The following is a 13,801-nucleotide window of genomic DNA, read 5'->3' as shown; positions in this document are numbered from 1 at the left end:
CAACACGACGATTTGTTCCATTCAAAATGGGGACACATGGGTAAACCACTTTGAAAAATTATACCAGAAAAACACACTAGGACCAGAGCAACACCAAATACGCAAAAAACTTGAAAAGCTTGAAATGGCCATAAAAGATAACCAAAACCCGCTAGACGCCATAATAACAGAAAAAGAACTTCTTGAAAAACTCAAGGACCTGCGACCAGGAAAAGCTTGCGGGACAGACGGCATACTAAACGAGATGATTAAACACGCAGACGACAAACTGAAACTGGCTATCCTAAAACTCTTCAACTTGGTTCTGAGTGTCGGTTATTTCCCTGACATCTGGAACAAAGGACTCATAACACCCATATACAAAAGTGGGGACAAAATCGACCCAAACAACTATCGAGGCATCTGTGTAAACAGTAACCTGGGGAAGGTATTCTGTAGCATCATAAACAAAAGACTTATAAACTTCCTTGAAGAGCACAATGTCTTGAGTAAAAGCCAAATTGGATTCCTGCCAAACTATAGAACATCCGATCATATCTTCACCCTACAGACCCTAATTGACAAACACGTTCACCATAACAAAAGCAAAATCTACGCATGCTTTGTAGATTTCCAGAAGGCTTTCGACTCCATCTGGCATGACGGTTTATTCCTGAAACTTATCGAAAGCGGGGTAGGAGGGAAAACATATGATGTAATTAAATCAATGTATACAAACAATAAATGTGCAGTTAAAATTGGAGACAAACAAACAAAATACTTCCCACAGGGGCGGGGGGTGACGCAGGGCTCGCCAATCTCACCGACACTCTTTAATATTTACATTAATGGATTGGCAAAACTACTTGAACAATCTACAGCACCCGGCCTCACCCTATATGAATCCAAGGTTAAATTCCTCCTCTATGCCGACGACCTGGTTCTGCTGTCACCAACTAAGGAGGGTCTACAGCAGAACCTGGACCTGCTGGAGTCATACTGCCAGACTTGGGCCCTGACAATAAATCCCCAAAAAACCAAAGTCCTTGTGTTCCAGCAAAGATCCAAACAACATGGACCCACAATAAATTTCACAGTAGGAACAACCAAAATTGAACAAACCACTCACTACACATACTTGGGCTTAAAAATCAGTTCTACGGGAAACTTCAAACTGGCTGTGAATGAACTGAAAGAGAAAGCAAGAAGGGCTTTCTATGCCATCAAAAAATCAATCCAAATAGAAATCCCAATTAGCATTTGGCTCAAAATTTTCAAATCAGTAATTGAACCAATTGCACTCTATGGCAGTGAGGTCTGGGGACCACTAACACAACAAGATTTTGCAAAATGGGACAAACACCCAATTGAGATCCTACATGCGGAATTCTGTAAAAGTATCCTCCGGACTCAAAGGAAAACAGTAAACAACGCATGCAGGGCGGAACTAGGCCAATACCCATTAATAATCACTATCCAAAAAAGAGCCACCAAATTTTGGAATCACCTACAAATGAGCAACCCCCAATGCTATCACTACGACGCCCTGAAATGCCAAGAGCTGACCATAAAGAAGAATACCCTCAGTCAACTAGTCCTGGGACTCAATAAAGTAACTAATAACAATACTAACAATAACCAGCCCCAGGACAGTGACAGGGTAACACAAAGAATTCGACCCAACACAATCGTCGCTAAGCAAAAGGAAAAATATCTGTCATATTGGGCAGAAACAACAAAAACCCAAAGCAAACTCAATTGCTACTTGGCCCTAAACAGACAATACAACATAGCTGATTACCTGACCATGGTAAAGGATAACAAACTGAGAAGAACCTTGACAAGGTACAGACTTAGCGAACATAGCCTAGCGATCGAAAAAGGCAGACACAGGCAGACCAGGCTGCCAAGAGAAGACAGGATATGCTCTCACTGCAGTCAGGGAGTAGTTGAGACAGAGATGCACTTCCTCACAGCCTGTGGAAAATATCAGGGCATCAGAGAGAATTTCTATCAAAAATTCTCACAAATATGCCCTGAATTCAGAAATCTGACTGACAACCAAAAACTCCCATTCCTACTGGGGGAGGAGAGAAGCTGTGTAACACTGGCGGCACACTATGTTACAGCTTGCCATGAACAGAGGGACAACCAGTAAACTAAGACAAGAGTATATATAAACAAGGCGAAAATATATTTATAAACTCAGGGATATACCTGTTTATACACTGTATGAATGGAACCGCGTTTATGTGTTCAACCATAAATGTATTTTGATGCTTTGGCAACATAAGATGTACCTTATCATGCCAATAAAGCGATTTGTATTGTATTATTGTATTGAGGCACATCACCCCTCTCTCTCCTTCCCCCTCTCTCTCTCTCTCTCTCCTTCCCCTTCTCTCTCTCTCTCCTTCCCCTTCTCTCTCTCTCTCTCTCCTTCCCCTTCTCTCTCTCTCTCTCTCCTTCCCCCTCTCTCTCTCTTTCCCCTTCTCTCTCTCTCTCTCTCCTTCCCTTCTCTCTCTCTCTCCTTCCCCTTCTCTCTCTCTCTCCTTCCCCTTCTCTCTCTCTCTCTCTCTCCTTCCCCTTCTCTCTCTCTCTCTCTCTCTCCCCTTCCCTCTCTCTCTCTCTCTCTCTCCTTCCCCTTCTCTCTCTCTCTCTCTCCTTCCCCTTCTCTCTCTCTCTCTCCTTCCCCTTCTCTCTCTCTCTCTCTCTCTCTCTCTCCTTCCCCTTCTCTCTCTCTCTCTCTCTCTCCTTCCCCTTCTCTCTCTCTCTCCTTCCCCTTCTCTCCTTCCCCTTCTCTCCTTCCCCTTCTCTCTCTCTCTCTCTCTCCTTCCCCTTCTCTCTCTCTCTCTCTCCTTCCCCTTCTCTCTCTCTCTCTCTCCTTCCCCTTCTCTCTCTCTCTCTCTCTCCTTCCCCTTCTCTCTCTCTCTCCTTCCCCTTCTCTCTCTCTCTCTCTCTCCTTCCCCTTCTCTCTCTCTCTCTCTCTCCTTCCCCTTCTCTCTCTCTCTCTCTCTCTCTCTCCTTCCCCTTCTCTCTCTCTCTCTCCTTCCCCTTCTCTCTCTCTCTCTCTCTCTCTCCTTCCCCTTCTCTCTCTCCTTCCCCTTCTCTCTCTCTCTCCTTCCCCTTCTCTCTCTCTCTCCTTCCCCTTCTCTCTCTCCTTCCCCTTCTCTCTCTCTCCTTCCCCTTCTCTCTCTCTCTCCTTCCCCTTCTCTCTCTCTCTCTCTCTCCTTCCCCTTCTCTCTCTCTCTCTCTCTCTCCTTCCCCTTCTCTCTCTCTCTCCTTCCCCTTCTCTCTCTCTCTCTCCTTCCCCCTCTCTCTCTCTCTCTCTCCTTCCCTCTCTCTCTCTCTCTCTCCCCTTCTCTCTCTCTCTCTCTCTCTCCCTCTCCCCTTCTCTCTCTCTCTCTTTCCCCTTCTCTCTCTCTTTCTCCTTCCCCCTCTCTCTTTCCCTCTCTCTTTCTCTCTCCCTCCTTCCCACACAGACAGACAAACTCATTTATATATAGATAAAAAATGTTGTTCTTTTTTCATAACAACATGCCCTCAAAAAACCCTCGGCACCGCTGGGCACTCCAGCTAGTATAATATAATTAAAAGGATTACACTTTTGTTCAAAGATGGCAAAGCTTTTTTAAAATTGTTGTAAGGTATTTGAATTTAGATATGAGCAAAATTAACAACAGACAGACAGAGAATGAGATACAGTGGGGGCAATTTTCAACTTCACCACCTGGGCTGCAATGTGGCGGAGTGGATTGCCCACCCATTATACAACTCATCACAATGGGATGAAAATCAGACGAGTTCTACAATATGTGGCCGATCCACTCCGCTACATTCCCGCCCCCAATGAGTGAAATTGTAGATGTAGATGGCAACAATCAAATCCTTTGCTTGGTATTTACCCTCTCGCGGAGACGTTCCATAAGAGCAGCTAAATGAGCCTCACGGTTTTCCTTGTTCAGTTCCATCTTCAAGATCAGTTTTTCCTCTGCAGTCCTGCTGAAATTATTATTCTCTTCCATGGCCTTTTGCAAGACCTCGCGCTCGTGCTCTCTCTTTTCTGCAAGCTGCTTCAGAACCTGAGCCTCCTGGGACTGCAGACAACAGAAAATATATGAGGCTTTCGCAGCTCTGTTTGGCACATTGTGTGTGTGTCATTGAAACAATCCTGCAAAGTGCTACAAGATATAGGATTCAGTTCTCGTTTCCTTTTAAAATGATCAAACCATATTTTATGTGTGTGACTCACCGAGTGATTTATTAAGTATTCTGATTCTATAGATCACTCTTGCAGAAACATCAGTGTACAGATTAGAAAACGAGTGTTAGTTAGTTAGTGCAGGACACGATCGCACAAGTGTAGAAAGCAAAATAACTCGCAAGGGAATGAATGTTCTCTTAAAAAAAAGAGAAAACACAAATGAATAAGCTAACAAATCCATCTCGAAGTAGACTGATTCAACTCCACCCATAATTACAAGCTCATTAAAGAGATGTCCTTTTCATCAAAAGCTGTTTGGGAAAAATCTTTTTCATCTGTTTATGAAGGCAACATGATGAGATAATTTAAAAAAAAATCAAAATACACCATTTCATCACTTGGGAAGCAGTGGTCACAATATAATGAGGTTCTGTGTGAAAATAGAAAAGGAAAAAGAAAAGTCAAAGATTTGATTGCCAAAAAGCAAATTATATGGAGATTAAGGGCTGGATTTTTGTGGAGAATGCGAGCTGGGGTGGGGAGGAGGGCTCCAATGTGGGCAGGAAACCTGGGAGAACGTGTTTCCCGCAGGCCCTTCCGACTTTAATGACAGGGCATGATTTGCATCTGAAGCCCGATAATCTAGTGGGTGGGGGGGGGGGCGGGGGGAGGGGCTCCGAGAAGGCAATCGGAGGCCTCATGAGGGGGTCTCCAATCATGGGGGGTGGGCTAGGGAGGGACCCTAGATCCAGGAGGTAGGCATAAAGGCACTTACCTCCTGGATGTAGCAGTCCCCGCCTTGCTGTAGCTGCCGGGTTTTACAAAGTGTGTAAGAGATTATCAGGTAATAAAAACGGAAGGAAGGACAAAGAATATAGGAAAGCTGCAAAAAGGGAGACTATGAAGAGAGAGAAAAACAGAGGGCAATAAAACTGCTCTCTATAGGAATATTTATAGTAAAAAGGATAGTCAAGATAAAGGTAGGACTGCTAAAAGATGAAGTGGGGGGGTTTATAGTGGAGAGTGAGGTAGTAGCAGAAATACTAAAATACTGGAGGTGAATTCCTCAGGGATTCTCCCGCTTGTCTGCTGTAACTTCAGTGGAAGAGCCAGGAAAACAGCATAAACACCATCAAATATGACCCCCCCCCCTTCAAAAAAGGAGACAGGGATAAATTATAAGCCAGTTTTTACTTCAGTTGTTGACAAACTCCTAGGCTGGGAGTTTCTGCTTTGGTGCTTCTGGTAGGAAAATCATGGACTGGGGGTGTAGATTTTTTTTACTCTATATTTAACTCATGTTATCCATGATTTGGAAGTACTTGACTAAGCAGAATTGAATAGAGGGAGCTTTATTCCCCATCTAACCTGTGTTGTATGGTACTTGGGATCCTTGATGCTAACAAGTACTTTGATTAGTATTCACAGAATCACAGAAACCCCACAGTGCAGATAGAGGCCATTTCGGCCCATCGAGCCTGCACCGACACATATCCCATCCGATCCCCGTAACCCCTACACCAACACATATTCCACCCTATCCCTGTAACCCCATGCATTTAATCCCCCTAACACTAAGGGTCAATTTATCATAGCCAATCAACCTAACCCGCACATCTTTGGACTGTGGGAGGAAACCGGAGCACCCGGAGAAAACCCACGCAAACACGGGGAGAATGTGCAAACTCCACACAGACAGTCGCCCGAGGCTGGATTCGAACCCGGGTCTCTGGCGCTGTGAGGCAACAGTGCTAACCACTATGCCACCGTGTTGCTGTTGCTGTTGAATTGATGATTGGTTTACCAGTCCCACTACTCAAGTGTTCTGGTTCTCTATGTTTATATAACAGACTAATAGATCTCCTGTGGCATTCCTCATGATGAGTCAGAGGTTTTATAAGAACAGGAGTATTATGCAAAGTAGTATTACCAGGTCTAATACTCATCAGCGCTAGGGCTGGCCCTGGGATGTGGCAATATTGGGATGGGGTATCAGGGTCTAGAAGTACTTTGAGTTGGGCTTCCAGGGCCTGAGAGCACAAGGAGGGGGTTCCCAAGGTTCGTTAAATATTGGAGAGGGAGATTCTAGGAACATTAGGGCAGGTCCTTGGACCTGGAATTGCTGGGAGGGGTCTTGGGAATGTTCAAGATCTGAGAGCATTGGGGATGGTTATGGGATTAGGGAATGCCATCCAGATGATTTTAGCACTGAGAGATGGGTGTCACAGGATCTAGGAGTGGGGGGCAGAGGGAAATCAGGAGTCTGAGAAGAGAGATGGTAAGGTCTAGTAGGACTCAGAAGAGGCTTTGGAGCATTGGGGCTTGCTGGGAAGAGCCAGTATTGGGTGGAACAGGGCCCAACACCCTTGTGCTGGTGAGGGACCCAAGGAAAATGGAACCCATACTGCCATTGCCCTTTTTTGAACCATCAGGCCCTCACCCTCCACATGTTCCTGTAGGTTAAACCCTCACTACCATTTTCCCATTGTCTGCCAGTTCCCATCTTTACGTTCTTGCCTTTAACACTTGAGCATAAATTTTCTGCTTGTTAAAATTAATGGACAGAAAATCTTGGCCTAAGGGTGCATGATTTCCTGACATGCACTCCTGATGTGCACCAGCAGCACACTATTATTGAGTTTGCTGATTTATATAGACTTTAATGAGCATATCTCTATAAACAAAAAATACCTCAAAATACTGAAAATTAATTATTTCTGCTGTTTCCGAGTTTATTAAATGGTTCAGGAGAGATTGTTTAACTCAATAACCAAAAGTGATGATTGGATTTTTTTAAGTCATTCTCTATAAACAATCTCGGATTTCTTCTCTAACCACCAACAAAAACCCATTATTAGTTTTTGTCATTCCTACTGCCATCTCTCACATGATACCACAGTTTATGTTCATGTGTAATGCCTCTGTTCTTAATAGGCAACCACAATTGTAATGTATTTATGCAAATTTATCATTTGCTCAAAATAAAAGTTTTGAAAATTCAGTTTCTTTCAAAGTCTTTTGGAAAACCTCCCCAGAAACTTTCAAATCCTCAAGAAATCCTCACATCCTACTTTGCATGTTTGCCATCTTGTTGTTTATATGACAATATATAGGGTAGATTTTGTAAATTTGTTCTCTGAGCACAGAGCTTTACGTATTGGGTCTACTGGAAGCTAGCACATCCTGCAGAATTTTCTCTTCATTGTGGAACATGCTAACATCTGTGATCGAGATTTTTCTACATGTCCTGGTGCATGGAGCATTCATAAAAACTATCCTTATCTGTCCTTATGGAATTAATGAAAAAATTGTCATGTTGTAGTTAGTGAATGTGTTTAGTACTCCCATATGCGATAACAATACTCACAGTACATCTTCAAGAGGTAGATTTTTGTCTTTACCATAATTTTCAATGGAAGGAGAATCAGGTGGGTTTTGTTATATGTGATGCTCCCCACTAGATTTATCTTTTTGCGCTCTGTCTAGGAGATGCTTAACATCCAAGTGGTAAAAATGAAAATCTACCCCAAATGTACTAAAGTCTACAATAGAACCAAATTTATGGCCTCACTGTACATAATGGTGTTGTCAGGAGCACTGTAATGTGAGGGTTCTGCAGTAATATTTGTTTTATATGGTTCTATTAATAAAGGTACCATAAAAATGTTAGAGAGAAGAAATGTATCCTGTTAAACAATGTGAGTTACAGTGAGGGGTACTGTATCCTTATAAACAATATGTTTTAGTGAGGGGCACTGTATCCTTATGCTTTCCTTCAACCATTCAACCCTGTTCTTTAAAAACTGAGATTGACAAATTATGGCAGTCTGTGTGAAGTTATCTATCTCGCATCATCGTCATTTATATAATAAATGCGATGTGCCGCATTACCTACAAGGGCCGGACCTATTTTCACGTATTCATGAAGGCTAATCATGACAAAAGCAGTTGTTAAGATGTACTTACTTAATGTGTCAAATTAGAATGAAAACATTGTGAACCTGACCTAATCAGGTAATTGCATTAGCTGTAATGTTCTATTGGTGTATTATTCATCCTACTTGACTCTTGGTACAGAGATAGTTTTTATGTGGTATAAATCAAGCAAGTGGAAACTCTGCCTATGTGGATTTCTTCTTTGTTTGTTATAGAAATCTTTATGAAGGGTAATAGAATTCTGCATATTTCAGACAACTGGCTGACCAAAAAAAAACTTAAATTGTATATGACATGAGATACAGGACGAGAGGAACAGAGTCAAAGTCATGTTATAGTGAGGGGTATATTATACATAGAGTGTTTATGATTTCTATTAAAGAGAGATTCATGATAAACAGGTAGATTTACAAAGGTGGCAGGATATCAGTTGGTCTCAGCCTATTTTTCTCCTTCCTAGCCCAAAGAAGATAAGTTTTTCAGTCCTGAGTGCAATCCATTGAACCCTGCCGGAAAGCAGATACACGAGGATATCAGGGAAGAACAAGATTGGAGTTGTCTGCAATGCCCCTATTATTGAATAGACTTCCAAAACTCACTGTCCAAGCTCACAGATGAATAAAAAAAGGGATGTTTATTTATTTTTCTTACTATTAAGTCTCCCAAGTGAAATTATTTTGGATAGTCACAAGGCAGTTCCCAGGAACACAAATACAGTACACAGCATAAAAGCATACTTAATTTGGCATTAACTGGTACAAATTGAGCAGTTTCACTCAGACATCTAGGGGGTCAGATGCCCATTTTACACCTCGCCCGATTGTATGCTCCACTGAAGTTAATGGAGTTTGGAATAATGAGGTCCATTCTGCAGTGTCGCTATAACAAGTAAATTGAATAGTGGCTTCAATAGCATTGTGCTGTCCTCGATGGATTGAGCTGAAGTTGTTGCCATTGGCTTGGTTTAAAAAAAATCTTGGTTTATGATTTTAATTAACAGTAAACTGGCTTTAAATGTTACAAATACTGAATGTTTGGCCACATCTCTTTGGGAATATAATAAAACTGCTTCCGTTATTAAAACTAATTATAAGGCACAGCATGAATGTGTGGCACAGACTATTTCTCACTCATAATTGTTACTGCATTGGGCCTTCAACAAACTTTAATTTATGAGTTTGGTTTCATTTTTTTTCATTATGTGTGATGCATGGTCCAATAACACGTACCTCTCAGTCAAAACATTACTGTGGAATTATTATATACAATATTATTTCCAGGATTAGTGTTATATGTTGATGCGTAATGGAAATTAGTATTTTTTGTTCCTAAATTCATAATAATCATATGGATTATGTAATGATGAATGGGCTGCATTATTCATAAGTAGGTTATGGGTAAGACTAAAGGCAAGCTCGAAATGGTTGAGAACTCATTTCACTGAAACTCAGGTCTTATCCCTGAGTTGTGTGAAGTTGCTTTTGAGTTAGTGGCCTCAAGTACCAAAAGGAATTGAATATAAACATTTTAATGAAGATTTAAATGACAACTGGAAAACACTATAATCGGATGGCAGTAATCGACTGAAAGGCGTGCGATTGGCACAGGCCTGCTCTTGCCTGCATACACAGTACATATTAACTTATCTTCCAGCATCTGCATCATGTACTTTAAATTAATTCTGTAGACTTCATAGAAAAATGTGAGTCTGACAGTACCTGATATCACTGATATTGCGAAGTTATACTTTTAAATATCATGATAGATGTGGTCAAAAATCTGAGTTAACTGAGAATATCACTTAAAAAATTTATTTTCCCTCGGTTCTCCTGAAGGCACTACCTCAGTTAGGAGACAGTTTCATATTTCCAATGGTTCTCCAGTGCCTCCCCAAATAACCATTCTTCATGTGGGAATCTGGATCGTGAGTATCGGTGAACTTTCAACCATGGGAACCATGATAGTTCAGTCCAATCCTGTCCTCACCTGACATCCACATATGCATATGGGGCAACTGTAACATTCCCACTCCATGCAGACCAGAGACTGAACTCCGACTTGTATGGCCCAGTACCACAGAGTCATCAAGGGAGCCCCTTCATTTTTTTGCAAGTTAAATTACATTTGGTATGATCCAAAGCATTATTTTTACCTTCCTCCTGTCTTCAGCAGCCTCAAGCTTCTTCTGGATCTCATCCAAAGAGAGATCCTTCTTCTTCGGAGGTGTCAGAGAGCGGTCCAGTGCTGGTGCCGCTTCTGGAGAAGGTGGCTTTAAGATCACCTCAAAGGACTGACCTGAGGCACGCTTGTTGATTTGTTTAACTTCCATGTCTGGAGAATATTGCATGTAATGTAAACACGTGCATTTTACAACAGAATTATTTTGTATCAAATCATTGCATCAATTGAAAAGAGCCATTTAAGTACAATTGGTTTATAATGTGAGCAAGACATTTAACTGTCCTCAAGGAAGAAAAGGTTGAGGCCTCAATCTGCACGTCACCTCAACTCACCTGACCCAGTTGGGTGCATTTCACCTTAGCCACTAAGTGACTGGTGTCTACCTCAGCTGACGAAAAGTTGACATTTTGTTTTGTATTAATTGATTCTGGAACTGCATCAGCTTCAGTTGTGGCCTACCCTTCCTCTCACCTGGAACTGGGTGCATGGCAACAAATGCCCATTGAACCTACTTACTCTCTTTCAAAGAATAGGCTAAATAGGTTACATTTCAACCTCTAATTGTTTTTGGTTTGAGGTCTTGTCATTCTCATGAGGTTCTTTTGATGAACAAGTGTTGTCTCTGATTTTTACCTTTTATTTCACTCCCCTGAAAGTACAATATTGGGTTACAGCCGGTGGTCATCCTTTGGTACCTTAGCAAGTGGAATTTCAGCAAAACTTACTCTTTAAATCGCTGAGCTCTAGCAACCAAAAAGGCCCATAAAATTTGTAGGGGGCGGGCATCTTAGTGCAAGTGCTGAGATGACCTGTGCTACACCTTGTGCTGATCCCACTAAAGTTCTCAGGGTTGAGGCAGGTCACGTGATCTGCACAGAAATGGCCGCTGGGGGCACATTGGGCAGCACGGTGGCATAGTGGTTAGCACTGTTGCCTCACAGCGCCAGGGACCCGGGTTCAAATCCGGCCTCGGGTGACTGTGTGGAGTTTGCACATTCTCCCCGTGTTTGCGTGGGTTTCCTCCGGGTGCTCCGGTTTCCTCCCACAGTCCAAAGATGTGCGGGTTAGGTTGATTGGCCATGATAAAAATTGGCCCTTAGTATTAGGGGGGATTAAATACGTGGGGTTACGGGGTTACGGGGATAGGGCTTGGGTGGGATGGCTGTCGGTGTAGGGACCGGGTGCTAGGGTTTGGATGATCAGCCATGATCTCGTTGAATGGCGGAGCAGGCTTGAAGGGCCGAATGGCCTACTCCTGCTCTTATCTTCTATGTTTCTATGTTTCTAAGCACCTCCCTGCCAAATAGGCTGGAACGTCCAGCGTAAGTGCCCGGGGCTGAGTAGTTTCTGCCACTTTTACATAGCCCCAGGATTTCTGGGGCTTTCCTGAGAATGCCCCCTTCCAGTGCATTGACATGGTTCCTACCACAGTCACAGGCCCAGCTCTGTGGTCTCAGACATTCTGGGGCTACGTAAAAGGGGCAGAGACATGGTAAAATGGGCTCTACCCCTTTCCCCTGACCTTTGTACCTAGAGAAATGGACATTCACTGGGGGCAAGGAAAATAGAACCTTATGGCCTAGAAATTGGGTTGGGGCGCCAAAGTGGCGCAAAAGTCGCCTGAGCGCAGGATTTAGCGCCGCGATCGGAGTGATACCGATCGCCAGAAATTCAGTTTCAGTGCCCCTCGAGGGACACGGGGCGAGGCTCGAGGCGCTCCGCGTCCCTCTTAGGGCGCTGAAACTGATTATCGCAGCGCAACGTGCTGCAGTGCCACATGCTGCGGCACGGCACGCTGCGGTACTGCAGGCCTTCCTCCCACTGTTAAGGGGGAGGTGCCTGCAACAGCGCGATCCCCGCTCGCGAGTGCCGGCAAATGAGCCCGGCACCAAGGAGAAGTGCCAGGCTCTCGGGAAACAGCCGGCAATGCCGCCGGGGGGGGGGGGGGGGGATTAGGAGGCCAGGGATGGAGGTGCTGGCAGGCGGCCGCCGAAAAAGCGGCCGCCCCGCACCTCCACCTTAACTTGCGCCGCTGCCGGCACAGTAAGGCCCTGTGAACCGGGCACGGGTAGCGAACGGCGCAACTGCGGCGTTCGCTACCAAATATCGCGAACGGGGCACGAATGGGGCACTGCGCACACCGATGACGTCATCGGTGGCGGCGCAGCGCAAATGCCTAACGCCACCATTAGCGCCCCTACTGAATATCGCGGGAGACACAGCCAGTGGCGCTACAGCCACTGACTGCCTCTTTAGGTGCCAACAGGTGGCGCTACTCACCCAATTTCTCCCCCATGACTCTATGAATGGGCAGAATGACTAGCGACCAACAAAATGTCACCATCTGAATTGGGTGAAAGTTCAATTTATTTCTCTTTATCCAGACCGGCCCAAGTTGTTTTAACCCAGTTTTGGTTCAGTTTAATGCTCATCTTGATCCTACACAGTAAAATTTGCCAGGTTTTACCACATAATTAAATTGAAAAGAGAAGGCGCTTTTAGGTCAGTTGTTATATATACTGAATGATTACTAGTTGAGAGCAAGTTAATTAGCAGACTACAGTAAGGAAGCCAAGATGGCTCCATTTGAACTACCACTAAAAACATAAAATGTACTCGTTACTGTAATAGGATCTGTCATCTCTTTATAATTGTTATGAGAAACTGCTCCCTGTTACATTGAATGAACCCTAAAGATTTCAAATCATGAAGAATGACTCACCATCATAGTTATAGAATGTGGCAGCATGTGGTTCAGAATAGAAGCAGGAACATATGAGAGAGAGCATAGAGAGCTCCTTCATTTTCTCCTTGTACGCTGAAATAAAACAAAAGCATAAAGTCATATTTTTGCAAGATTAGTTTTCAGTTTCCTTACACAATGTTATACAGATGGCTGTCAGGAATTACAGATGGAACCCAGTGAGGAATGACAGACTGAAACCACCACCTTCTCGAGGGCAATTAGGGATGGGCAATAAATGCTGGCCTTGCCGGTGACGTCCACATCCCAGGAATGAATAAAATAAAGGAATACAAAATGTGTAAAAAAGGTGAAGCACAATCGAGGAACTGTGTGACAGCAACCTAGGGACAACTCTTCTTCCAACTTCCCTCCTTCAATTGTGGGGAAACATCTGGCCTCCCACTGCCTCCTCTCCATGGCAAGAGCACATCATGCTGACATGCACTGGTACTGCAACATGCTCCGACACTGCCTCACCCTCATCACCACTCTGTTTAAATGCAGATACAGATGACTCTTGATACCAAAGGTCGTGGGTCCGATTTTCCAGTCCTTAAAGATCTGTATGTGCCAGTTCAGAAGGCATTATGGAATGGAAAAAGGGATGAAGACCCGTAACGCTAGATCTTGGAGTCTGGGGGCAGGTGGCGGTTACACCCTCCTGGAACTGGTGGGAGCTTCATTAAAATAAAGAAATATTGCATGAGTACATCTCCTGGAAAAAGATGTCACCTTTGCCAGATGTCCTGATCTTC

General features: G+C 43.7%; 1 protein-coding gene across 1 annotated transcript in view; it reads right to left on the bottom strand.

Annotated features, from left to right (window-relative positions):
• The window catches only part of stmn2b (stathmin 2b), a 73,508-nt gene that overhangs the window by 14,561 nt on the left and 45,146 nt on the right, over positions 1–13,801 (bottom strand). The window contains exons 2-4 of the mRNA XM_085993217.1: positions 13,023–13,118; positions 10,272–10,450; positions 3,885–4,076 (exon numbers count right to left, since the gene is read on the bottom strand). Coding sequence (XP_085849343.1) covers positions 3,885–4,076; positions 10,272–10,450; positions 13,023–13,118 — 467 coding nt within the window. The remainder of the gene's footprint in view (positions 1–3,884; positions 4,077–10,271; positions 10,451–13,022; positions 13,119–13,801) is intronic.

The sequence above is a fragment of the Somniosus microcephalus genome, chromosome 7 (genome assembly GCF_052327205.1).
Source record: "Somniosus microcephalus isolate GS21.2 chromosome 7, FLI_Smic_1.0, whole genome shotgun sequence".
Classification (NCBI taxonomy): Eukaryota; Metazoa; Chordata; class Chondrichthyes; order Squaliformes; family Somniosidae; genus Somniosus; species Somniosus microcephalus.
Note: the sequence above shows the minus strand (reverse complement) of the source record. Positions and strands in the feature narration are given on the sequence as shown.